The sequence below is a fragment of the Nilaparvata lugens genome, chromosome 11 (assembly GCF_014356525.2).
Source record: "Nilaparvata lugens isolate BPH chromosome 11, ASM1435652v1, whole genome shotgun sequence".
NCBI lineage: Eukaryota > Metazoa > Arthropoda > Insecta > Hemiptera > Delphacidae > Nilaparvata > Nilaparvata lugens.
This window is the reverse complement of record NC_052514.1, coordinates 25,363,010-25,389,790: the sequence shown is the minus strand read 5'-3', so window position 1 is coordinate 25,389,790 and position 26,781 is coordinate 25,363,010. Positions and strand designations below refer to the sequence as shown.

General features: G+C 34.4%; 2 protein-coding genes across 3 annotated transcripts in view; one reads left to right on the top strand and one right to left on the bottom strand.

Moving 5' to 3' along the window:
* The window catches only part of LOC111047803, a 138,012-nt gene that overhangs the window by 1,314 nt on the left and 109,917 nt on the right, over positions 1 to 26,781 (top strand). The window contains exon 2 of one of the 2 annotated variants that reach the window (XM_039437976.1): positions 21,271 to 21,302. The exons of the other annotated variant lie outside the window; for it this stretch is intronic. The gene's annotated coding sequence lies outside the window, so the exon portion shown is untranslated. The remainder of the gene's footprint in view (positions 1 to 21,270; positions 21,303 to 26,781) is intronic. 2 annotated transcript variants of the gene reach the window in all.
* LOC120353474 lies at positions 1,995 to 26,576 on the bottom strand. The gene is made up of 2 exons (XM_039437257.1): positions 26,530 to 26,576; positions 1,995 to 2,259 (listed from the first exon to the last, which is right to left on the bottom strand). The coding sequence occupies exons 1-2, from the start codon at positions 26,574 to 26,576 to the stop codon at positions 1,995 to 1,997; spliced, it is 312 nt and encodes a 103-aa protein (XP_039293191.1).

Below are 26,781 nucleotides of genomic sequence, written 5' to 3'. Positions count from 1 at the left end.
GTATCTAATATCTTCAACATTTTCGGTATTGTATCTCTCTCAATATTCTTCATATTGGCATCGAATATACTGGTATTGGAATAGGATTTAACATGCCTCTTGTCAGGGATAATCATCATTATATTTTTCTTCAGATTATATTGTCAGATCAACTCGCATTCCGCGTCTATGAACTGAGCTGCAATGTTGATATTTTTGATGGAACCTTTTGATTGATTCTCGAATAAGCTATTGTTTTCAAAATCAAAGTGCTCATTCACCATCAACCAAACTATGTTGCTCTTACGTCTATTGTCTTCAATTCTTTAGATGATGATTAGCAAAATCACGTTTATTTTCATTCTTATATCAATTTGGTTATTTCCTTAAACTCAATAAAGATCAACACAAATTGTTTCTATTTCTGGCTATGAAATAAGTATAATTCGATATTTTGACGAATTTTCACTAAACATCTAACAATCGAAACTACCGTACGTATTCTTGCTGAGGAAAATGCAATCCTATTCGAACATTTGATAGTTGAGAGTTTAGCTTGCGTGGTACGAATGAAAGAAATGAGGAACGATAGTATAATTTTAGTTGGGAACAAGAGATCAGAGTAATTTATCAGGTAGAGGATAACATTAAAATTGCCTACACTCTAGACATTTCGTTAAAGTGAGTCTTGTAGATATTTGGAACATCTACTGACATCAATAATGATGTGAAGTCAAGAATATCGAGTTTTTCCACGAAATAATCTGCAATAGGAATTACCGAAGGTTATTGATTTAAGCATGTTATCTCCAAGTAGAAAATTCCATTCTGAACTATGTATTCATCTAAGTTTGATCATTCGTTACACCCAGGGATTTCCCTAGGCAAGCTTTCATATCTCTAATGATTGCGGACTCTTATTAGTTTATAAGCAGAACTGATCATAACTCATAGGCATAATAATTTTCAATTTACCTGTCATTTTATAGCTCAAACGTCATGAACTTCAATGGAAGCCCTCTCGGAAATACTATTACATGGAATAATGAGAAGCAGCCAAAATCAGACAATCATATCAATCCCAATTACGAGTATTATGGTATATCATGTTAGAAATTATTCTCGAATTAATGAAACTAGTTTATTGTACAGTAGCAGAGAATATGAAACATCACTTGTGAAGCTCCATCACTCAAGATTCACTAATTTGAGTATAAATAATATATTTGAATATATCACTTTTATATATTTAATCTAGTATCTCATTGCACACGATCGATGTAGTCTCGGAATTACGGTATTTCTTGGTATATTTATAAATTATTTTCATTCATCTGTTATTAAAGATTTTATTATTGAAATTCTCAATTGCAATAATAATAGGCCATCTTAGATTACAAATTGATTAGAGTTCCCTCAGAGATTTCGTGGATTAAATGGAAACTGTATATATATTCAATCTCGGTTTTCAGCTGGATACTTGAGATCTGGTTTAGAAATCATCTCGAATAATCTCTAAAACAATAGAATGCAATATATTAAAAAAATAACAGGTAATCAAAAGTTATATTATGTCAAATAAATTTCATAATTAGGAAGTAGATGGATATTTTTGTAAAAAGTAATGTTATTTCTAAAATCGTTCACAGCAAGCATAGCGATGAAACTCTTCAATTGATAAAGCATTCAGGTACACCTAGAAATATTAATACACAATAATGTAATGGGAGAGTACAGAATCTTACAGAGTGATAAAATAAGGAAAATCTTGACTATTGTAATGTTTTTACAATAAGTATCAAGTATATTTAAGTAAGTATCAAATTAAGTATTTGCGACTGAACAGAATCATGTTTAATCCCGCAATGAAGATTTCATTGTTTATGCAATAATTACAGATCATATGATTATGATAGGGATAGAACAACAGGCTTGGCCCAAAACTATCCTACTCCCAAATTTTCATATTGAGTAAATTTTTCAAAAGAATAGGTTATGCTTCTATTGTTGAAAGTTCAAGTCCGATTTTCGTCCAAAAATATATATGAGATTGCGGTGCTGCCGTAACAAGCGTCCGACGAGCAAGTGTAGACACAGGGGCTGTGCCCCAACATGTCACCCGGCTGCTTGATGTAGTAGCAGTAATTGCCGAGGTACAGCGATGAACAGAATCGCTTTATTCCCAGGCCACCGCCATGAACTCTAGTAGTTTTGATGCAGTAGCGTGCTCCGAATATGTGATTGCAGCTGACAGGCTGTACTGATCTGTCATCATGACATCTCCACAGTCAATGTTATCAGGAGTAGAGCATTGGTAACAGTCGAAGAATCCGCTGAAGCAAAGCTTCCAGAAATGCTACAATCCACTGAAATAGTATGATGAAAGCTACATGAAAATTTACTATCTGCTGAACAGTATATCTTTATCGGTACAATTCGTCTTCAAACAATCAACACTATACTATTACAGTATAATACACTCCCCATAACTACACATTCAATACTTTAAAACACTAGTCTCTTATAACCTATCTACAGTATTAAAAAGTGAAAATTCAATCTAATGGTTCAGAATGGTTGATTTTTCATCAAGCTGACCACCGTGGCCTACGGAATGAACAGTCACCGTTCAACGATTTCAACCAATCATAGAGGAGCTATGATTGTCATTGGAACCGCCCACTGACCAATAGGAGAACTCCTTGAATTTGGAGGCGTTAGTGATACTCTTAGCGGAATTATCCCAACTAAATTGTGTCGTATTATTCCAGAATTTTATATTGTTTACTAAATATTCAAGATATCAATATTTTCTCTGACATCCAATTTTTCAAATAAGAAATCATGCATGCCTCATTTCCGCAAAAAATTCCAAAGTCGATTACTAAAACTATTTTTTTATAATACATCAATACAAGCAACCGATAATCTTGTACAAGCTTATCAGACCAATTCCAATAAGCTGTTCAACTTTTAAAGCACCACTTCCGATTCCAACGATCACTTCACATGCGAAACTCGCTACGCTGGGTAACGCTCAACTTCACTATCTCAAATTATTATTATATTCACTTGAGAGAGATCAACAAATAGGGAGAGACTATCACCTCTAATCATAGAAGGATGCTACTGGTCCATTCGAAGACTCACATTCAAAAATATGCATTTACTAAAGATATTTATGGGAGTCGTATATATACATTCGTATAGTGTACAGAAAATTATTGATTGTACATACTGTACACGCAGTTAAAAGCGAATGTAGTGGACCTCTTTGATTCTACATCGTGGTCAAACTATAATCCCAACCATAACCCATAATACCAGTATCATAAACACGCATACTGAAAGGAGATAACAAGGCAGCATAGTGTAGTTTACGTTGATTATATAAAATGGTACACAATATCCAGTATAGTGCATACCTCGAGAACCAGAATGTATAAGTATTCCGCCATTGAACAGAATTGGAAATAGGTACTTGATAATTGTAATCCAATAGAGCCACGATATAGTTATGAAACATCGAATCTTCAATGCATGTTGATGTTAAATGGATGGTGATGGTGAAGTATACTCAACTGAATTGTGTTATCTTTAACACAATCCTGTCCTGTGCTTTAATGCTTGGTGATGTTTATCCATGATATTGATTGATGTTTAAATGTAATTTACAAATTCTGGTCTAGCAAATTCTCAAATTCACAAGTTATGGACTAGCTATGATTCTTGTATTAGCGTCGTGTCTTATCTATGCTAAAGTTTATCAAAACATGAAAAGTGAAGAGTGTAGGCTATTAAAGAGAAACATAATGAAAAGTATATATGAGTGAGGAAAGATGTTATCAAGTCAACCAAATTCAGCTCAACTTTTTTGTATTAGCATCGTGTCTTATCTATGCTAAAGTTTATCAAAACATGAAAAGTGAAGAGTGTAGGCTATTATAAAGAAACATAATGAAAATTATATATGAGTGAGGAAAGATGTTATTAAGCCAACCAAATTTAGCTCAACAAATGAAATTAACTCATCGAAATGATACGACCTGATAGTTTCTGTTAACTCTCCACCTCAAATAGTTTAACAACTTTTCAAATCCGTGAATTAGTTTCAAAAACATCCAAACATCTTATATGAGATAGGTAGTAGTGTCATGAAGTCAAAAAACGCATTCAATTTCGTCGACTATCAAAACTGATTAAATTAGTGGTTCACATGTCAACAGTTCGTTTCTGGCCGAAAATTATTATTCACGCTGTTCAAAAAACTTGTAATCGACCAGGAACGAAAAATGAATAGAAGAATGAATTATTTTCAGACATCTGTTCATTAAAAACTGGTTGTTGTACTAAGTGAATCCTCGCCAAATTAAACGCAAACAACTGTAGCACGAAATATCAATTACTGGCACGAATCATAGGAACACTGTCGAAAAAGTCAAACTAAAAAGAAAAACTGCCGCAATTTTTGAGAGAAAAACTGGTTTACGAACTAATATTAGCATGTTCTTGGAAAGAATCTCAGTGTCAGGGTTATTCTCATGTATATTGGTCTGCTGTCAACATGTGAAGTGACCTTCCAATCTGGATTACATAAAGTTCCTTGCATGGGTATGACTGCTTTTTCGTCAACAATAATATATGGGCATACCGGTATGAGGAGGCATAAAGCAGTGCTTCGGAGTAAATGAAGCATAAGTTATTATTCAAATTATATTCATTCGATAAATATTGAACAGCTATTCTATAATTTCACGTACCGTACCTGATAAAGTATGATAAATAATCCTTACATAATATTCAAGTACTTGAAATGTAGTTTGTACAGAAAAGAAAAGAGATTAGCCTATCGGTTACATAAATGATGTACAGAATTCACTCCTATTTCGATAAAATGGTGCTGATTGAATAAAAAAGTTAAATTATATAGTGGAACTCCAGAATTCCTGCTTGGTATTCAACGAGGCGTCGGTATATTCAACCAAAGCAGGATTTTACGTTCAAAAACTGGATTCAAACTAACTATTTCACAAAAATACGGGAATTCTGCCTGTAACTGACAATACCCCGCCAGTACAAATGATTTATCTTCCAATCTATCTGAAACGCAACTAGTATTGAGAAAAAATAACCTCTTGGTATTTCATCTCCCAACTATGACATAATCGCACCGATTCCTCCACCGATTTTCCTCCTACTTAAAATTCGGATTCGATTATTGCACCTCAACCTATTGTGAACACTCGGCTAAAAGCTATTAAAAAGTTAGTTAGGAAGGCACTTGAATTTCATGAAACATCAGAACCAAGGCAGTAAACCGCGAAATACTAATAACGAATGCAAGTCACGATCAACGAGTATCCTATTCCCCGCCAGTTTAATAGTCTATTCAATCGTTAGTGAAACGAAGCTGAGATTTCTTCAATGTCGTTAAATTGAGCAGAGAAACACGTGCTGTGAGTTAAGCTTCGTTTGAAAGAGCTCAATCAGTAAGATGATCGTTTAGCCGGTAGAAATCTGAGAGATTGACTTCTTTTATCTCGATCATGAAAGATGGTAGATATATGGAATAGCCTGCTTATTTATTCTATACGAAGTATCCTTAGTCAAAATCATTTGAAAATCGAATTCTCACACAAAGCACAATTATGCACCCCTCTCCATGAAATTCCTGAATTCAGTACCAGCCCACCACCACAAACACGGGTCGTCAGTTTCATTTTAAACACCGCTGGCCTTTGACTGGAATAATCATAACAGTCAATTCGGAAATGATTGTGAGATTATGAAGATACTACGTTACTTACTCTATAACCTATTTAGTCGTCAGATGAATCCAGTGCTTTAGAAGCGGGTAAGAGTTTGATCCTTACAATAATATAATAAAATTCAATTAGAATCAGCACCTCTCACCTAACTGATCAAGTTTTTGTGAAATTTCTCATATGACATTCTAAGTGTCACTTATAGTTTCACATGAATCGAGTAGGTATATAACCTGCCCAAGTAGTGAGCCTTTTACATGTATTTGAAGCTATTAACAACTTAGAAAGGTACTTAGATGAGTCCATAGTCTTAGACATACTGGTAATGCATGACTGGCAACAATAGTACTCATACCAAACATGAAACTGGACTAGAACTTTACTCATTCCATTATTTTCAATTTTTATCCGTTCTCCGGTAGTTCCACATGGATTACGTTTTCTTTCTGCTTGGTTCGTTTTCTTTGCAAGAAATAACGTGTGTTCGAGAAATTTTGAAAGATCAACCAGTGTTTTTTGAATTCAAATGGGGGAACGGTTAATATCTCAGCGAAAGAGAACAAGAACATTTTGAGAAAGAAGGGAGAAAAAGAAGATGGCAGAATACTGGGAGGGAAGGGGGAATAAGGAGAAAACTAATAAGGAGAGAACTGTTGCGATACTAGCGACAACAGTCACAGTTCATATACTCGGAACAATCGGGGTTTCTTCAGGTCAATGTGACCATTCAGATTTACTTGGTTAATCCTATTCTTCTCAATATTTATGATTTTCTTACTATATGACACTCATAATAACAGTACTCGTGAGCTAGGGAGAATTATTGATAGAAGAGTGCAGAACGTAAACAAGTATGAAAGTACTAGTTACAATAGTGAAGGAGTCGCAATGACAATGTCACAATAGTCTAAGTGAAATCAGATGTGTGTTTGTTGGAATTACATGAATTATATAATAAATTGTAGAACCCTTCCAGTTTCATCTTTTTCGACTTATTTTTTACTTTCGAACAATTTCGATCAAATGCAATTCAAGATGGCGGCTAAAATGGCGAAAATGTTGTCAAAAACAGGGATTTTCGCGATTTTCTCGAAAACGGCTCCAACGATTTTGATCAAATTCATACCTAATATAGTCATTGATAAGCTCTATCAACTACCACTAGTCCCATATCTGTAAAAATTTCAGGAGCTGCGTCCCATCTATGCAAAATTTGATTTCATATTCCCAATTATCAGGCTTCAGATTGATTGATTGATTGATTGATTGAGTACTTTATTTATGTAGATTACAATATACTGGCTTATACACTTATATACAATAGCTTACAATACAGCAAAATTATAGATGAATTTACATAATATAGACTAAGAAAATAATTATTTAACTGTATATGATATGAAAAAGTAATTTGTAATATAATAACTATAGATATTATATTGTTATGCATCTACATAAATTGGCGGAGCTTTGGACATATCAATGTCCATTCTTCGGAAAGAATATTAAAAATATCCTCCCCACTAACTCTCTACCAAAACGTTAATTTAATTAATTGAACTAAGGATTTATTTATTAATGGAAATATTGTAAAAGTTTCAATTAATATAAATATTTAAGAGAAAAAAACAGAAAATTGATAGAGTAAAATAATTATATAGGTAGATAAGATCAAATTATTGATTAATAAAATGAAGTAGGCTGAAAGTAGATCAGGGTAATCAACTTTAAGTAATATACAGCAGTAGCAGTGGATAATTAAAATAACATGAGTTTATATAATATATATACAATTCATTCTATAACAGGTTTAAAGGTTTGTATTTGTGGGATGGGTGGGGGATGGTTGTCATGTGATCGTTCTAGGGCCAGACAGTTTCAGTCATTTGTTCCAAAAGATGTTTTTTTAAAGTCAGGATGAAGCTCGCTCGGCTCTCGATGGACCTGATAGAAACAGGAAGTGCATTCCATGCACGACAGGCACTGACTAAGAAGGATTTTGTGAAAATAGTAGTTCGATGATTGGGTATCCTTAAAGTACTTTCTCCGGTTCTAGTATGTGAAGCATCTATCCTCCTACCTTCAGAGACAAATTTGAAATCATCTTTAAAATAGTTCGTATTACCGTATTCCAAGATATCTCTAACAAGCTTGACTATTCGGAAAAGCCTTTGATCGGGAAGCTTTAATGTTGAACTAGCAATGTGGGCTGGGGTGATATGATCATGGCGTTGGAGAGAGTAGACGAAACGTAGACAATAATTTTGGCACCGCTGTAGTTTATCATTCAGAGTGACTTGCATATCGTTAAGAACAGAATTACAATACATTAAATGTGGAAAGATGAGAGATTGAACCAATAATAATTTAATGTTTCTAGGGAGAATATCGTGCATTTTCTTTAATGCATGCATGGCTGAGATCACCTTTTTACAAGTTTTGTTCACTTGTTCTGACCAGTCAAGAGTATTATTCATATTGATGCCTAAATTTTTTAACTGAGCTACAGTAAGGAATGTCATTACCGTCTACACTAATTTTGTGAATCGATTCAAGGTCAATATTTTTTATAAGACGAGAATATCCAATTATAATGGGTTGTGTTTTGATGGGATTAAGCTTGAGGCCATTTTTCTTTGTCCATTCCACTATCGAATTGATATCCTGATTCATTATTCCAACTGTTTCATTAATTTTTGTTATGGGACAGCTTAAATAGATTTGAAGGTCGTCTGCATAAGTATGGAAACTGGAGAATTTGATAACGGAAGAAAGGTTATTAGCATACAAAGTGAAGAGGAGAGGGCCTAAAATTGAACCTTGTGGTACTCCATGCATAACGTTTTTCCAAGTAGACTTTTTGTCACCGACAGATACACATTGTTTCCTACCTATTAGATAGGATTTAAACCAAACTAACAAGTTGTGACTGAAACCAAGAATAGCTAACTTATTCAGAAGGACTGTATGATCAACAGTATCGAATGCTTTAGAAAAATCAAATAGGGTGAGGATGGTGCATTTTCCTTGGTCCATAGCTAACCTTATATCATCAGTGACACGAAGCAGAGCTGTCTCAGTTGAATGGAATTTTCTAAAGCCTGATTGAAAGTTATGAAGCTTACTATTGTTGTCTAGAAATTTTACAACTTGAGCATGAATGAGTCTTTCCAGCACTTTGGACAATGCAGGTAAAATACTGATTGGTCTAAAATCCTCAACTTTATTGGGTGATGGAACTTTATTCAGAGGGCGAACCAGAGCAAACTTCCAGTTTTCAGGGAAAATGCCCTCTTCAAGTGACTTGTTGAAAATGTATGTAATGGTTGGTAAAACAGCAAATAACATCTTCTTGATAAATTTAATAGGAATTTTGTCTACACCCGTAGCATTACTATGAATACGTTGAATTGCTCTGAAAGTGTCTTCTTCTGAGATTGGATGGAAATGAAATTGATCAGTAATTGGTAAATCTAAGTTTGTAACCTGCTCTTCAAGATCATCGATATGATTAGCAATGACAACTTCGTCGCGTTGGTTAGAGTGTGAAACGAAATGGTCATTTATATTGTTCAATGGTAAGTCAATTTGTGGATTCGATTTTTGTTTGGCAAGCCCGAATTCTTTTATTCCCTGCCAAAGTGATTTAGAGTCTTGTCTATTGTTTGTCATAAACGAATTCAAGTACCTAATCTTTGAGTTCCGTAATTCCTGTTTAACTCTATTTCTAAGGCTCCTATACTCTATCAAACTGTCCAAGTCGAATGTCTTTTTAAATTTTCTATGTGCTTTGTCTCTACGTCCCATCATCTTAAGTATGTCTTCAGTCATCCACGGTACTCGTCGTTTTCTATTAATCCTCCTTGTCACATAAGGTGCATGTTTGTCATACAAAGTCAAAGTCCAATTCTCGAAAGTCTTGACCATGTCATCAACTGAGGGTAACGCTTCAATTTGATGCCACGGAGTCTGAGCCACATCAGTCAGGAAGGCGGCTTCATCAAAGTTTTTGAAGTCTCTATAAGTGATAATTTTCTGTTCTGGCTTAGGTATCTTATGGGAAAGTACACAGTAGATCAAATCATGTCCAGGAATAGCTGGGACTGGGATTTGGCCTGCTTGAACAACCTCGTTAGGATCACTAACAATGAGAAGGTCAATGAGTGTGTCAGATACATTAGTATGATGAGTTGGATCGAGAGGTAAAATAGTCATGTTTAGGCATTGGAAAATAGTAGTCAGTTGAAAGTAGTCAAAGTTACGATTTGTCATGTTCAAGTCGGTGTTCATATCCCCCATAACTAGTATACGGCTATAACAAGGCATAAGAGAAAGCAAGGCATTTTCGAAATCTGTAAAATGACCTATTTTTGGTGGGCGATAACAGATACCAACGAGTAATTTATCAGTACTAGATAATGATAATTCAAGTAGCATAAACTCTGGTCTGGAACAATACTCTTGTTTAGATGTGATTAAAACTTTTGTTTTGATACCATCTTTCACATAAATTGCTACACCCCCACAAGCTTTATTTAATCTATCATTCCGGAAAAGATTATATCCAGGTAATGTAACAAAATTTGATAAAATACTAGGCTTCAAAAATGATTCGGAAATTCCAATTATATTGAAGTCCTGAAAACGGAAGATTGATCTGTCTATCTTCAAATAGTAGACTTGAGTTGCGCGGGAACACTAGCGTCAGTTGATCAATTTTCATAACGGCAAGGAAAGTTGTGTGAGTGCGCCACACCAGATTTTCTTGTTTAAAGATCATTCATGATATAATAATTTTAAGTGGACAGTGTTTTGAAAATCTGAAAAAATGTAATAATTTGTTAATCCAAAACGGAAATAATGTAAGCTATTTGAAATTTTCAAATTAATTTGCCAGATGAGTTTTCAATTACTCTTATGAGTGCAGTGGTAACATCTCTCATGATTTAGCATCGAAGCCGTAGGTATCAAGGACTTGTGATGTAAACATACAGTTTCCAAGGACTATCATACTGAAATATGTATTTGAAATTTGTTCTCATTTTGCTGTAAAATTTCTTTAGTAAATTTTCACAATCCATTTAGAAGCTGATCAAAATCTAATTGGCCGTTATAATCTAGTTTTTTTATTATTTTCCTATTAAGTTTCAATCAATAGGTATTTGAAATTTGTTCTCATTTTGAGGTTTTTTTCAGTAAAATTTTCAATACATCTAGAAGCTGGTCTAAATCTAATTGGCCGTGATAATCTAGTTTTGTTTATTATTGTCCTATTAAGTTTCAATTAAACTGGGAAGTTGAACTTTAATTTTTTTTCGAATCCCGATATACTTGAGGTTTCAATTGAGCTTCTCATATATAATAATAAGATGATGACAAGATCCTCAAGATCAACTTGAAAATTATGTAAACGTGGAGAGACAAAAGATAAAATTAAAGAATGGGTTCAAAAAATATTGGAAAAATAGAGTCCTTTGTTCTGACAGGTACAATGTAACCAGTGACGTTTAATAAAATGTAAATATACCGAGAATAAGGTACGCAGAAATGCAATGTCACGAAAAATGGATATCGTAAACTTTCAGGAAATGTGCAAGATTGTTGGCAAACACAGGAGATTGTGTATCTTGTGTGAACCACACTTAAAAATCAATTAACACCGGTACAAGTCAGGCTTGAAATCAAGCTTTGTAAATAATACCGCGTTCATCTCTTTCCAAGGTACATCATTCAAGGAGACGATGATGAAGAAGAGGAGGTGGTGGTAAGAAGGAAGAGGAGAAGTGGGACGAGAAGGGAGTGATGAAGGAGGAGGTGGGGGAATAGGAAGAAGAGGAGGAGGATGAATAAGAAGAAGAAGAGGAAGAAGAGGTGATGATGAGAAGTGTGGAGAAGTACAGGAGACAGTGGTCGAGTGTTCGTGGGAGAAGGGTGACGAAGACCAGGGGAAGACGCGTAGTAACGTAAAAAGGAGAATACAAGAAGTTTTTCCAATTTTTTAATTTTTTTTCTCAAATGTGCGAAAACGTAACTGTAAATTGTAATGAAGAAATATTTACATTGCAATTCTGCACCAAAGTTGCCAGTTCCTCCTTGGCAACTAGTGTTAATGCATCCCACATAAGTATTTTTCAGTCGAGGTTTTATAGTACTATTATGTTGCAATATTTTGCTTGTATTCAATAATCTTGAATAGTGTTTATTGTATCATATAGAGTATGATAGACCTGCTATAGTATGAATAGATAACAGTATGTTAGGCTATCTCAAAGAAGATCGAGATTTGCAAAAATGTGCTATTTAGTACATTTTTTACTAAATTCTTGTTTATCAGATTGAGAAATGTGTCTGAACAATATCACTAAGAATTTATCAGACTACGTTTCTTGAATTGCAAATAACGTTTCAAAATCTTCATGAATTTGAACATCGGGTAATGCATCTACTTTAGTGACAATGAAGATTTGTTTATCATGTGAAAAAATTGAACCAGGTGTTGATTGAAGGAGTAAAACAAGGGACAAATAAAAGAACTTTAAGTGAGTAGATTCGACAAGTGAGAGTGGAAAAAGAGGTACAAGGAGAAGGAAAATGAATAATAAGTCCTGATTGATTCATTCATGAAAGGAATATAAAGAAACGGTTATCCAAATGAGTAATATAATAAGGAGATAAATTATATAAAATTAATGACGAGGATGAGGAACGATGGAAGTGAGTGAACAAGAAGGAGATATTATTTCGCTTGAAGAGAGAGAGAGCAGATTATCTTAAAGAGTCATAAATAGAGAAGAAATGGTGAAGTGAATGGTGACGATATCGAAATATGAGCATCCGTATTGAATGAAGATGAAGAAAGAACTCATAAAATATGCGCTTGGATAAGAGTTTATGCTGAGGTGAAAATCAGACGGAGAAAGACTAGTAAAAACAAAAGAGGAGTGCCAAGGAAGATAAAAAAATGAGAGAAAGATGTGTGAGCAGTTTAGAAAATATCTGAAAAATTAGATCTCTGTTAGGGGACATCAAAAATAAAAGGTAGATAAGAGAACAAGACAGAAGGAAAGAAAACATATGAGAAAGAATTGGAAAGAAATCCAATTAGAAATTGATTAGAATGGAAATCCATTTTAAATAAAATTGGGAGAAGTAAGAGATAATTTCCAAAGTATGGATGAGATAAGAGAGTGGAGAAAAGATTAGATAAACTAGTTTGGAAAAAGGTTGAGAGATTGTTATTAAGAGCAGAATTGGAAGAAGAGAGATTCAGTGGAAGGAAGATGAGGAAATTAGATAGCTCGTACAGAAGAAGAGATAAAATAAAAGAAGATTATCGGAGAATGAACGGTGTGAGTAAAAAGCAAGGAGATTTTCAGGAAAGAACTGATCACGATAAGAGATACCGAAGCGATTCCATTCTCTTCTCTCTCCTGAATGGATATGAGGCGCCATTGATATGGGTGACAAGTAATGTATAGTATTGCTATCGTAATGGAAATGAGCACCAACAGCTGGTGGTCAGTCAAGGTCAAGGTCAAGTTCAAGGTCATTCCTATGACCTTCACCTCTGCTCTCATCATCAAGGTCTTTGGTGCAATAGTCCGAAAGGGACAGTAGCCTATTCACTCTACCTTCACTACTATGCTCTTCATAAAAAAGCTATTATCAGAGTTACACTAATTATTCAAAATGTTTATCGAAGGAAATTTTATTTTTGAGTTGTAACGAACAATATTGTTACAAGAATTTTAAATTGTCATGCTTACAATATCATCATTGAATCATTCATGACAATAATCTTCAGACTTGAACTTAATATTAGATTGGATAATTTTTGTGAAAGGTCTCTAAACATAACTATATTTCTGAGTAGTGGGTGTGGTGTTATGGTAGGTTACAGTACTGAAAAGGTGCGTACAGATTTACGCAAAATACTAAATACAAAATACTAAAAAATTGGATAAGAGAAAACTATTTCTTTTCAATTGAAAGCATTATCTAATTTTTTAAAAACATATTTTTAAGCGTGGATTATTTTTTTTCTCTATTATTGTATAAAACTAGGAAACAACCAATGTAACTAGCTGATTGCAACTCTCACCAGCGGACAAGGCTTGATTCCTTTTGCTGGTGATGCCGGATTACCATTGAGAAGTATCTAATTATGATTTTGGTATTATTTATGCTTAATTTTTATTTTAATTATTTTATACTTTTGATTATAAAATTAAGTATTTTCTTTTATTATGTTTTGAATATGTATTTATTGTATGGCAATTAAATGATTTGATTTGATTTGATGCCAAGCTTTTTATATCTGTATCTTACCGTTTCTGTAAAAATACAGATATAATCAGCTGATTAAAAGTGAATTGCTCATGTTCGCGGCGCGTATATCCGTACGCAACTTAACAAATACGAATTGATAAGATTACTTTTTTGTGATCTCACTCCCATTATGTTCGTTACAATTTCAACTATTCTATTCAATACAAGCAATGCACTCGACCAGCATTCAGTGGTTTCGTTTGCTGCAAAAAGGAAATATGTTTGCGGTGCATTATTATTGTAATCATGAAGTTTAATTAATTATTCAATCATAGATCATTTCAAAAATTTATATTCATTCGAAATATTGTAGAGTTCTCCATACTGCATTATGGTTAACTATGAATTATTTGTTGTATTGTTCATAGAATTAGTAAGATTATTCATAAAGTTTGTAACATTTTGAATTTTGCAATGAATAAATTTCAATTTCAATGCAAGCGTACCATGGACTAAAACAGAAGTCAGTGACTACGCGAACCTATATGCATGTATAGTTTCATTGTCAAATTTTGTTTATTGGAGTTATTGCTATAAAATAATTCGGAGGTATGGATGAGCAATCTATAGTCCTTTTGATTTACAGGTGTTACACAGGGTATACCCTCATGTTACCCTTTATTCTCAGTTTGTCCTTAGTGTAACTGGAATAGAACTTACTCTTCTAGTTTAAACTTGAATTGGTTCTCTGTGACTTACCTAAATAATCAATTTCGATTAATATTAAGTTGTGATTAGAGATTTCAAAGAATATCATTGTGAAATAACCATGAGTACAGATTTCAACGAACAGGCAACTTAGATTTGATTTGATGTTCTTGGACAAGTTTCAAACAACCTGAACAAATCAACTCAATTTCAACAATGCATCATATAGCATCCGGTTGTAATTCTAGGCAACTACTTGTTCCAGCTTCACTTTTATTTGCAACAAAACGGTCAATATTCCTCACAAACTACGAACTTTCCAAAGTATAAACCCAGACAAAGACATCGTAAACCAAGATGGAGGAAGTCGAACTATTTCCTACTTCGAACTGACAGCAGTGGTAGAATAGGAATCATTGATGTTGAATATCATGGAAGCTGACAGTTTGAAGTGAATCTCACAATAGACAGTATACTATTGTTGATCCTCGGCTAGTACTAACTTTATTCAAAAACTAACAAAATTGTTCAGAAACGTATATCAACTGTATAAAAAGTGAAAGCTAACCCACTGCAAGGAAAATACTGGCATTTTATTGACGATAAAGCGGAGATTTCAAATGATCTACTGGTGGACAGGTAGTAAGTAGCCTATGATTAGAAATAACGGAAATAAGCTAAGTTCATTTCAACCCAGGATATCATATAATTGTATGTTTGAAACATTGAGTTTCAACTTGTGGAAAAATTTCCATTAGTTATAAAGAGTATTGAATTCAGTAGTGTAATAATTTTTCTATGAATTTTTTTATCATAATAGGATACTGCATAGATTTTATTATATATTACAGGAGTTTCATGACAGGAAATATTCGTTCAAGTACTTGCTACTGTAGTATTTTGTAGAATGTACAGTAAGTTTATCACAATGGTTATTCCAGTATCGTAAGTATAGTATTTTGATGATAATGTTTTAGGTCATTGTGATTTCTGTTTTGATGGAATCTTTCTATATTGTATATTCTAAGAAGTGTAAGCAAAATAGGAAAGTGGCCATAGCGAAATCATTAGAGATCTTATTATTAAAGTTCATGAATTCATAATAAATGTGATCCACTGCTTACAAATCATTCCATATAACCAGATTATTCCAAGAAGGATAAGGTATGTTTTCTTATAAGGAACACGAGTGACAAAATGTTATTGAAAAATTGTATAACAAGCCATATTATATAGTATAATTTAGTTGTTGAGCTATTTAGTAATGGATATAGAGTGAGGAAGTGGTAAAAAATGAAATATCCTTATCAATGTTATGAAACTACTGGGATAGTATTACTACAACAGCATGTTGTAATCCTCTACTATGAGGATAAACTTCACTGAATCTGTGACTGGCTAGTTCTCCGTTAACATGAAGCATAAAAAATGATTAGACGTGAAACCTATTCAAGTGGTCAAAGCTTATAATATTGATTAAAAAAAATCATATTTTATTATAACTTATTTCATTAGGGCTACTTGATTTTTTTCAGTCGAAAAATAATCCCACAGTATCATTTTTTCAAAGTCATTGTATTTTTTTTTTAATTTTCTTGAAAAAGGGTATTATGGGATTATTATTATTTAAAGTTTATATTATTAGTTATTCATGTACGCTTCCTGATAATATTAGGAATTGGAATGTTAGGAGCCTGATAACTGATTATCAAAAATTAAGATTGGGTCCTTGCTAAAATTTTGTTTACTGATGTAAAACCAAAAATTGAGAATTGAAGACCTTGATGACAGACTAATAAGCAAGAACTGCAAGCTTGATCCAAAACATCAACTTTCTACAAGAACCAAATAATAATAGAACCTTAGCACACATGAAAATTCAGAATTGTTAGATTCGCTTCAATATATCAGTATCCCGCATGAAAACATTCTTTTTTCCCATTTAAACAATGCTGAAAGTTTGAAGTAAATCTCACTGCAGCAAGCACCCGTTCTGAAATCTCCAATCTCTTCAAAACACCCGCCCATACAATCAGAGACGGCTTTTGAACCTTTTAAAGCAAGTGCTATCGCGATAATTTAGACACTTTACCGAAGGTAATTGGTGAAAGTGTAAGTAAGCAATTTTGCAATTTGATGTTTAAATACCGACAGCAAAAACCGCAGCTGATAATGTTTTGTCAGGAAGGTGTGAAATGTGCAGTATACTGCATGAAGTGAATAGAATGCAGTATAATTATACAGCATGTGCAGTAGTGCCGAGGTTTCAGGTTTAGACACCACATGGATTGCATGATCCGGCTCACTTTGAGATTAAAGATTCTCTGTTTTTCCAGAGATGCATTCCTCGTTCCACCGTTTCTTCTTATCGTTCTACTCTTTGTCTTCCTTGAAATCCTTTTTTCGTAGTGAGAATATTCTTCTTACTCCACCCCTCTTTGGAGATCAATATCACACTCTTCTTCCTTCTCTCAATGATAATCCTTCTCCAAGCACCTCTCCTCCTATGTCTTCCTCCCTAATCCTCCAAGTTTTACTTCCATTCTTTCACCCTCGTCTCATGATTTCCATTTCTTCTTCTCTCTACTCCTCATACTATTAGGCCTATTATTTCTTCTCTTCACCAAATTTCTTAAATTTTAAACACTGAAAACCCCTACTGTAATTTTTTAACCAAGCCCCTATTTGAAATTCTACATCTATTTTCGCTTAAAAACCTTACTCTAAGCTATATCTCATTCCCAAAATCTCTATCAAATTCCTCATCATCTTCCTTGCCTTTGTACCCACAATCATTTCCTATTTATTTTCCTCCTTCTTGGTCTTCATCTCTCCTCTTCTTATTCCATACTTCTCCTGTAACTATTCTTCTCTCTACTTCACATCTTCTTTCCTCTCTCGTTTCTTCTTTTCCTTCTTCCAATTCTCAGTTTTCTACCTTCACATTCCTCCTTCATTTCTTACACCTCTCTCCTTCACCTCCATCTCCGAAGCATTCTCCTTAAGTCTCCTTAATTCTCACCCTCACTTCCATAAATTCTTCTTCCCATTCTGAAGCAAACATGTTCCCAACATGTTGTATCTACCAACTAAAAGCTGGCATTTGAACAGTAGTTAATTCCTGCTCACCTAGTACTTCTACACCAAGATTCACTTCGAACAGTCAGCATAGTTTTAATGGTGAGCATTGCTACTGATTACATAGAATGCTGTCAGATTATAGTTAATCTCATTACACCAACATGTTGTGAGGTAGCCGCCGTGTTTGGTTCACCGTTCTGACACCAGACAGCGCTGTTCTAAGAGTAGTAAACATCATAGGAACAGCGCTTTGAATTCCTCAGCGGCAACCTAATTGGCTAGTGGTTTTTTCAGTTCCATTCATAGAACCGAACAATTCACAGCTCGTTAATTGGAGCTGTGTGGCCTGCTGCTATAAGGTGACAAATTAGAGAACAACTAATAAACTCGCCACTTTCGGTTGTTTTGTAGTTTCTAGAAGCATAGTTGTTTTCAGGAATTTGTTTCGAATCTACTGGAACTGTACAATTGAGTTCATCTCCGAGCCTCCACAGCATCCAGAATCATCCGGATTTGACTAGATTTTTATAGGCATACAATGTAGAAAAGCAAAAAATTATTAAACCAATCCAATTTGGTCAATTTTTAAATTCTTTACTGTATTCCAAACGCATAAATGGAATAATTGATACAAAATACACAATACAAAATTTGATTAAATGTTGCAATCTATTTCGTTTTCCATAATATAGAATATTTTCACACAGAAATACACTTATCAAATGACAGTACACTTGATCAAATGATTTTTGAAGCTTCGGATCGGAATAAATTGGAATTTTGAATCCAATTCTGGTTTTCAAATCAAATTAGATCAAACAAAACCTTTATTTAGAAACTTGAAACTTTATTATTTTTTTTCTTTCATAATAATTTTTTGAATATGAATTTAGTATGAGAAACGTAATTGAATGTCAGTATGCTACATAAAAGACATGTATTCCATAATAGACATAATAATCCATAGGAGGTCCAATAAATCAGAGAAAATGAATCTATCTATTCAGTCCTTTCGTTTTTAACTATCCTTTATTCTATAGCCTCACATTCTATTTATTGCTACCACAGTCTTCTCTAGTTCTGTAGAAGCCAACTAGAGATGGCTCAGATTGAAGTATCAAATTTTTCTCGGAGAATAAATTGAATTGATGTGATCACTGGTGGTCCTAATCTAAGCGCACTTCATTGAACCGTACTTATGTTGATTTTTCATCATATTTGCATGAATCACAAAAATATATGTGAACTCAATACTGTCCAATATATACAACAGAATACAATAAATTATTTTCTCTCTAAACCAATATCTCACACAGCTTTCTAGCAGTGAGTTGATAGCCCGAAGCTCAATCAGAGCCGTAGTAAAACATGAACCCAGTTTCATATAGGTCGCTGGTCCACTAATAACAAACTCAACACAGTACGTGTGATTAGTGATAGACAGTGACCTTTTCAATCAACACAGTCCTCAGCAGCAGTATAACGAGAATAGAAAAAGTAATTATCCTAGAAATGATACCTGACTGCAACGATTTGATGAGTCAGCAGAATTTCAGTTCGAAACAAGCCTACTGTCGAATGATGAATGTCCTCTGAAGGGCAAGAGGCTACACAGTGTTGTGGTCTGGCATTGAGATTCGAGGACTGGCAACGATTCTTGTGTTTCAACTAATGTGCAACTTGTTATCAACTTGCCTTTTCCTTCTCAAAAACTTCGATTGTACGGTTGTCGTTTAAAGTAGCATCACATTAAACTGCAATTCAAGGTCTCCAATGGCGAATCATCTTGCTCATGTGCAGCTTCTTATCAACTTGCATTTTCCTTTTCAACAAATCTGCAACTTCTTCAACCTCCACTTACAATTTGTGGTTTGAACTAAGCGCGATGAGGAATTTCAAGAATGAAGATGCAACATTCTGTTTATGACTAACAACTTGTTGAATGAGTGTAATGTTGAACAGAGTTCATAGTCATTGCAGTTTGACAACTATTTTCGTGAGTATTTTAAGAGAGAGAGAGAGTAAAAAAGGATCTAATAGAAGTTTGACCTTAGGAGGTAATTGGTGGAAAGAAGCAGATTTTGAAGAAATGGATAAGGGTATGAGGGAAACTAGTACAGAGTAAGAGGAGGCTATGATAAAAAAGAGGCAAATTGAGAATAAGGAATAATCAGAATGAACGAATAATTTTTAGTGTAGGAATTCAGATACTTTAAAATCACAATAAGCCGATTGAAGATAAAATCTCACTATTAGAGAAACGAGAGAAAAAAATTAGATACAAGAATACAATGACGGAAAAGTACAAGATGAGAAAGAAGGAAATTTTAATACATTCTGGATATAAGTCAAGGACAAACAGGAAGTAGACAAGAAGTGACTGATGATTCAAAGGAAAAGCATTACGATAAAGATGATTGGAAGGAAATGGATGATATAGATTCGAGAGGAACATAGTTCAAAGAAGAAGAATAAATTAAGGTTTCAATTTTGTTACGTTCTCAAGTTGAAATGTGGAGATGAGGAAATTCAGAAGAACAACTATCTAGGTGATGAGAAATAACGAAAAAATATGAAGCGGAGAAGATGAGGATAATAAGAGAAGGAAGAAGAAAGATAGGTACAGAAGTATATAAGCTGGAAACTAAAGAGATAACGTGGATGAAATTGATGAAGAAGATGAGCATAATGAGGAAGAAGACGAACTAAAACATTGAAGTATTATAACAGGCAACTGAAATAACAGATCTCGAAATCCAGTACATCTCATCATCTGGTACAGCCTAGGGTCATTTCAGTCCGGTATTGTTAATAGTGAGATTTACGGTCAGCATTCCTTATAAGCAACATCAATGCTACCCATTAAAACACTTCTGACCGTTCAAAGTGAATCTCAGCACAGGAATTTTATGACCTTGTCAAGAGCATTTTATGCCCTTTATGATGATTTCTATGACGCTGAGAAGCAGTCTTTTATTATTTTCGCACAGCAGGCGAGTGATAATAATCATTTGCGCCTAGTTTATAAAATGTAGTTTGGAGCTACCAAATCATTTAATAATTGTAGGATTATCAGATTTATGTTCCGGCTACCGGGTGTAGCAGTTAATGCTGGGGTGTTACATGTGTTTTGCAATTGCAGTAATTATGTACTTGATCTTCAGACTGCAATTTGATTTGGGTTGTAGATCATTTCTGTGAGCTATTATTAACACGCGTGATAATGGATCTGTGAACGATTTTCACACAATTCTATCTTGAGAAAGTCATGGATCATCATTAGTTTGTAGTGGAAAAATTTCTCGACAGAATATTGTCGAATATTAGTGAGTGGGCTTAAAGGTGGTTACTATTTCTATTATCATTATATAAATTAACTAGTAATGAGTTATTGTTGATATCGAATCATATAGTGAATGAAACTCCCATAAGTTTGAACAAATTCAATAAAAATATTATTTTGTTCCAGGAGCAACGTTGATTGACTTGGAATAACCAGAGGTGAGTTGAAAATATTATAAGTAATATACATGATGGAGAAAACTTCTCAATTATTGATCCAAAAGAAAAAGTATTCAGTTAATCACTTTTTTCTTGTTCAAAATGTTTTTCCTTTACCTTCTATCCAATAATCTTATCTGCGCAAAATACTGTACGTTCTACTAAACAATGAAATATATAAGTACTGAAGTACATGAAAGTCTCAACTAATTCAGTAATACAGTTCAACTCAGATAAAACATTAAAACCTAATACTTCACCAGTAAATCCATTCTAATCCTAATGAGCAAGCTTCTGACTAGCACAATGGTGATTAAAATTTCAAATAATCAATAACTCTCTACCTGAATGATTCCGAGAAATTCCCACTAATAAAGGTGCAATGTCAATTAGAATGATCAAGTCATTCGTCAGCATCATTCTTTGGTGTTCATAATATTTTAACGAGCTCTTAGATAAGGAAATAAAAAAAGTTACAGTATTTGAGACAGAGCATGAGTGAGAATGATGGACTGATTGTGAGAGAAAGACAGAAACAGTGACTAATGAAGAAGGATTGAGTGAATGAGTGAGATAGAATTAATGAGTGAGAAGAATACACATCGAATGAACCAAGGTCAAGTTCTAAGATAGATGTGGTGGTCTTCTATAATAATTAATTTATAATTATTGGGACAGGATTGATTGCGCAAGTCATTCGTTTTGATTGTATAATTTCAATGCTGGCGATGTTTAGAGAGCCACACCGTCGGTTCGGTAATCAAGTGGCATGAGCTGTAGGACATTTTGTGATACAGGTGAGAAGAAAAAAGGAAAAAATTGAGCAGTTGTTGAACGAGAATAAACCGTAGAAGAGGATCGAGATGAGGATAAACATGGTGAATGAGTGAAAAAGAATCAGAATTGAAAAAGAGTATGTGGAAGAAGGAGAAGTTGAAGTGGAAAGGGGTAAATGAGAAGAAAAAAATTGGAAGTTGATGAATAAAAGAGAAAATGGCGAGATTGGAAAGGAAATAGAATGAGTAAGAAAAAAGGAAGGTTCAGATTTTAAGATTAAATCAAAATAGGTATTGAGCTACAGCTGAATTCGAATTCGTCAATATTCACTTCTAAATTCCAAGCTAATATAATACTATAATTGAATGATCTAGAGGCTATCGATCATTATCTCAAGGACTAACTACCCCAATACGAGTACAATCTCTGCTCATGTCAAGCTCCATCAAAATGAAATACATAATAACTCAAAGTAATACAGTGAAACTTGGAAATAGTACCTGACTTTATGAAATGGGAATCCTTGATTGAGTTTATTCACTTTTGCAATAAATTGATTATAATTGAAAACTCCGTACAAAAAATAAATAAATAAAAATGAAATACAGGCACATGTCAAATATTGTCTCAATCCAACCGTGATTCTGAACACTATTCAACAACATAAACATAAATTATTAAGAAATAGATTGAAATTGATTAACAGATTCGAACATTAATTAAACATTAACGAATTCATATTTTTGTTCCAGTCCAACTTTTTCGATCAATTCATGCTCTTCACATTCTTCAATTAATATTGTTTTCATTTGCTCATTGTTCAATTGACCAATAATTTCCTGAATGAGCAGTCCAGGAACTACATGAATCAAGTTTACATCGACTCATTGTACCACGTGCGAGGACTATTCCAGTTTTTTCAAACATTTCGAATAATTAATAAACGTCTCGTTCATCCTTCACGGTCTGATATAGTGAAACTCACTGTCCAACTGTCAGCAGAGGTCGAATGGAAATCATTAATGTTACTTGTAAGGAAAGCTGACAGTTTAAAGAGAATATAACCCAAAGATCTCCACTACAGATCTAAATATTTCCAACCGTCACGAATCTATAACTACATGTCTGAAACCTACAATCATAGCTTATAAATAAACATGTCTACCGACACTCTTCCCCTGCTAGGAATGCTCGTATTTAAATCAATGGCACACATTTTCACCCTGACAGTGAACGCTCCTATTCAAATCAATTGTACACATTCTAACCTTGACATTGAACACTCGATTTTGAATGAATAATAGGCCTACACATTTTCACGCGTCACAGTAACTCCTGAAGTGTATTCATATCAGGTAACAACATTCATAGGAATTTTCGACCTGGAATTAAATACATTTGATCAAGTGTACCTTCGAGCATTGGGTCGGGTGAGTGGCGCGGCGTGGCGCGGATTTCGAAAAGTCTGTACTTCTCGGGGTCGGCGATGCACCGCTCTACCAACCTAGTGCACGGAGGGTAGGTCGGGTTTTTCCGCGCTCGGGTAACGTCGTGAGTGCTCGGCTATAGAATAAATATAATTAATATATTTATTTTATTTTTTTATTGCTCGGTTATTTCAGAGCTCTATGGCTAACCACATGTTCACGAGCTTGGCTGTTTCCGTCTATGTCTAACCTCAAATCGCAATTGACAAGCCTACGTCACGAACAGCTAGTCAAAATCGGCGCCACGTCGCGCCGCGCTCGTAGTACACGGACCTCCAATTTTCAGCTCTCCTGCGCGCCGCCCCACCGACCTAGTGCACTGCACGCTCACCTCAAGTGTACAGAGGAGGAACTTGAGTGTATTAACATACAAGTGAATAGACTGTAATATCAATTAATGACTAGACTGCATAGAGAAGCATCTATACAATCGTATAGACTTGAAGAGAGTATAATATGAAATGCAAGTACTACGGATCAAGCTCATGATTGGTGAATATTAATCCGCTCCTCCCACTGCTGTAAAGTTCAACTTCAAATCAAAGTTATTAATTACAAGTTTAAGTTCTCCTCTCCACCTGCTATATTGGAAAGTGAATGATCACCGGATCTAGTGTTCTTAATTGCAGATCCAATCAATTATTTTGATTTGCTGGATGCAAGCCAGGCGCTCAATGATTGAGATGTATTGAGTACAGAATAATTTCAGGTTGGGATGTGTGTGTTTGAATAACAATTATTGTGATTGATCAGTCCAATTTGAATAGGAAAGAGCATATCATTCAGTATCCGTTGAGTATTGGACGTTTCCTACTAGCTTCGTATCTGCATTGGAATTTCATATTTGGTCTTCCTATTTGTATTGGCGATAATAATTTAGTTGATATTTATTTGTTACTTGAATTTTGATGAGTAATGTTATCCAAATACCAATCAACTCTATTTTTATTAACAAGCAAATCTTAGACTTATTAATTTTTTTTATCGCGGATGATGCCACATGAGCTTAAATTATCTGCGGGCATCATTTTCCAGAAAAAATATCAGTATTGGAGAGCGATCTAGTCGACCTATTCGTATCAGATTGAAATTTTCAATCTTGATTCAAAAGAAGTTGAATATATCAATTGGTAGGAAAACTACTGAATCAAGCAATTCCAAATATTCCATGGCTCATCTCAAATTTCAGATATATTCATTTCTTATTACAATATTTCTCATTCTCTATGCCCAGGTATGGAATTGCCATTGCTCTTAGCAAGAAAATAAATTTGATTTTACTTGCACTCCTTGGGAGTAAGAGAACAATAATTAGTGAAAATGCTGCGGAAAAATCGGGTAGACAATACTTAAGTAGACAACAACCCTAGCATTTGGGAGAAAGAATGATGTGGAATCAAGAGAGCATTAGATTAAGATAGAGGAAACTCAAAAAAATAAAGAGGAAATACTAGACTAAACTGCAGAGAACGTAGAAGGATTGGTGGAACATCTCGGGAGCCTACAACCTAAATAAAATGAGAAGACTAGAGGGAGAGAGAAAAGTTTGAAGGAGAAAGAAACGTTTCAAAGTTGTAGGAGTACAATAACTGTGGAATGGATTATCTTTGCGCCGAGAGATTTAATAATAGTAGAGGAAAAGAAAATGTATATTTTAAGTCTACCAAGAGAGATGTAGAAGGAAGAAGAAGGCTTGAGAGAATAAGAAAGTAGATGTATATGAGAATAAATAGGAGAAAAATATAAAGGAGAGTACAATGATTAATAATATAGGGTAGAAGGGGGGGGGTTGTTGGCAAGACGGGGTCATGACCTTGCCGATTATGACAAAGCATTCAGTCATACATGGAACAGAGAGTTACAACGAGCTTTGTCGTAAATAATGATTTGCCCAAAACGGGCCATATGAATAAAAACATGAAGAGTCATTGGCTGAAGAACAAACTCCGGCTGTAAACTCTGACTCAGGCCTATCCACAGCCATTAGAAGCATCATAACTCCTTTCAAAATATAAGACACACTCTTGCAAGTTGAAGTTGAAGAGTTCGTTGCTATGCAAGTTTTCTGTGTGAGAATATGAAACGTGAAATTATTGAACATATACTGTATATTTTTCACTGTATCGTGGAGGCCTACTTTGAACATGAATATTTCAATCATATACTTATGCGTCAGAATATTCAACGAGAATACACTCGTATTTAAATATTGTATTATAAATCACTATCATATAAACATACTGTACTCTATACTGTTACATACTTGTACACTATACTACTCACGTACTTTAGTTGAAACCAGTGGTATAAAAATACTACACTTCCATAGAAACGTAAAATGATCAACATTTCTAGAGTATCTTGATAGTATACGTACACTATTAAGCAGTTATACTTGTAGTTACTAGATTATTAGCATAAAGTGACACTATAATACTATTCTGTAGGCTACCAAAAAGTCAAAGGATGACGAACAATTTGTTGGACACATCAAGCTTTGATAGTTTTCCAATAACTTCGTGACAACCTGTTTCAAATTCACGTTACACGGACAGCATTAGTTGCATTGGAAGTATTGATGTTATTCATAAGGAATGATGATGAGGTGAATCTCACTGTGGCACGTTTATCTATATCCTCTTCATGCTGCCGAGTTGATGAAAATTAGAAATTCTACGTCATCGTTGATCCTACTTTACATTTTTTTGTATTTCTCAACAACTGTCCTCTCAGTCATAACGATACTCTGTGTACGAGAGTTGAATAAATTTTAGTTTGTTGCATGTTCCAGTTGTTCATGTTTAGTCATTTCAACGCTATTAATTTGTTAACAACTTGCAAATAGTTGTGAAAAGATAATGAGAAATTTATTGTAGTTGTTCACTATCAGTTTGGCTCCAAACAGTGAGTTAGGGTGACGCCACACCTAACCGGAAGCGAACAGTCAAAATGAGCGCTCTGACCTAGTGACTTCAGCATTGGAGTGACACCACCAGATGCATTTGGACATTTTGCATATTAGCAGTGCACTTTTTTGTCCAATTGTGTCGTTTGTTGTCGTGTCCGTCCTGGTGTCTTATCACCATTGGGGTACAACCACACTGAAAGCGGAGCGGAGCGGAGCATGGCGTGGTGTTCTAGAGCGAAGCGTGGCGTGGCGTGGTCCGAGCGTCCATGATACACACAGGAAGCGTTTGAGCGTCTAGCGTCAAGGG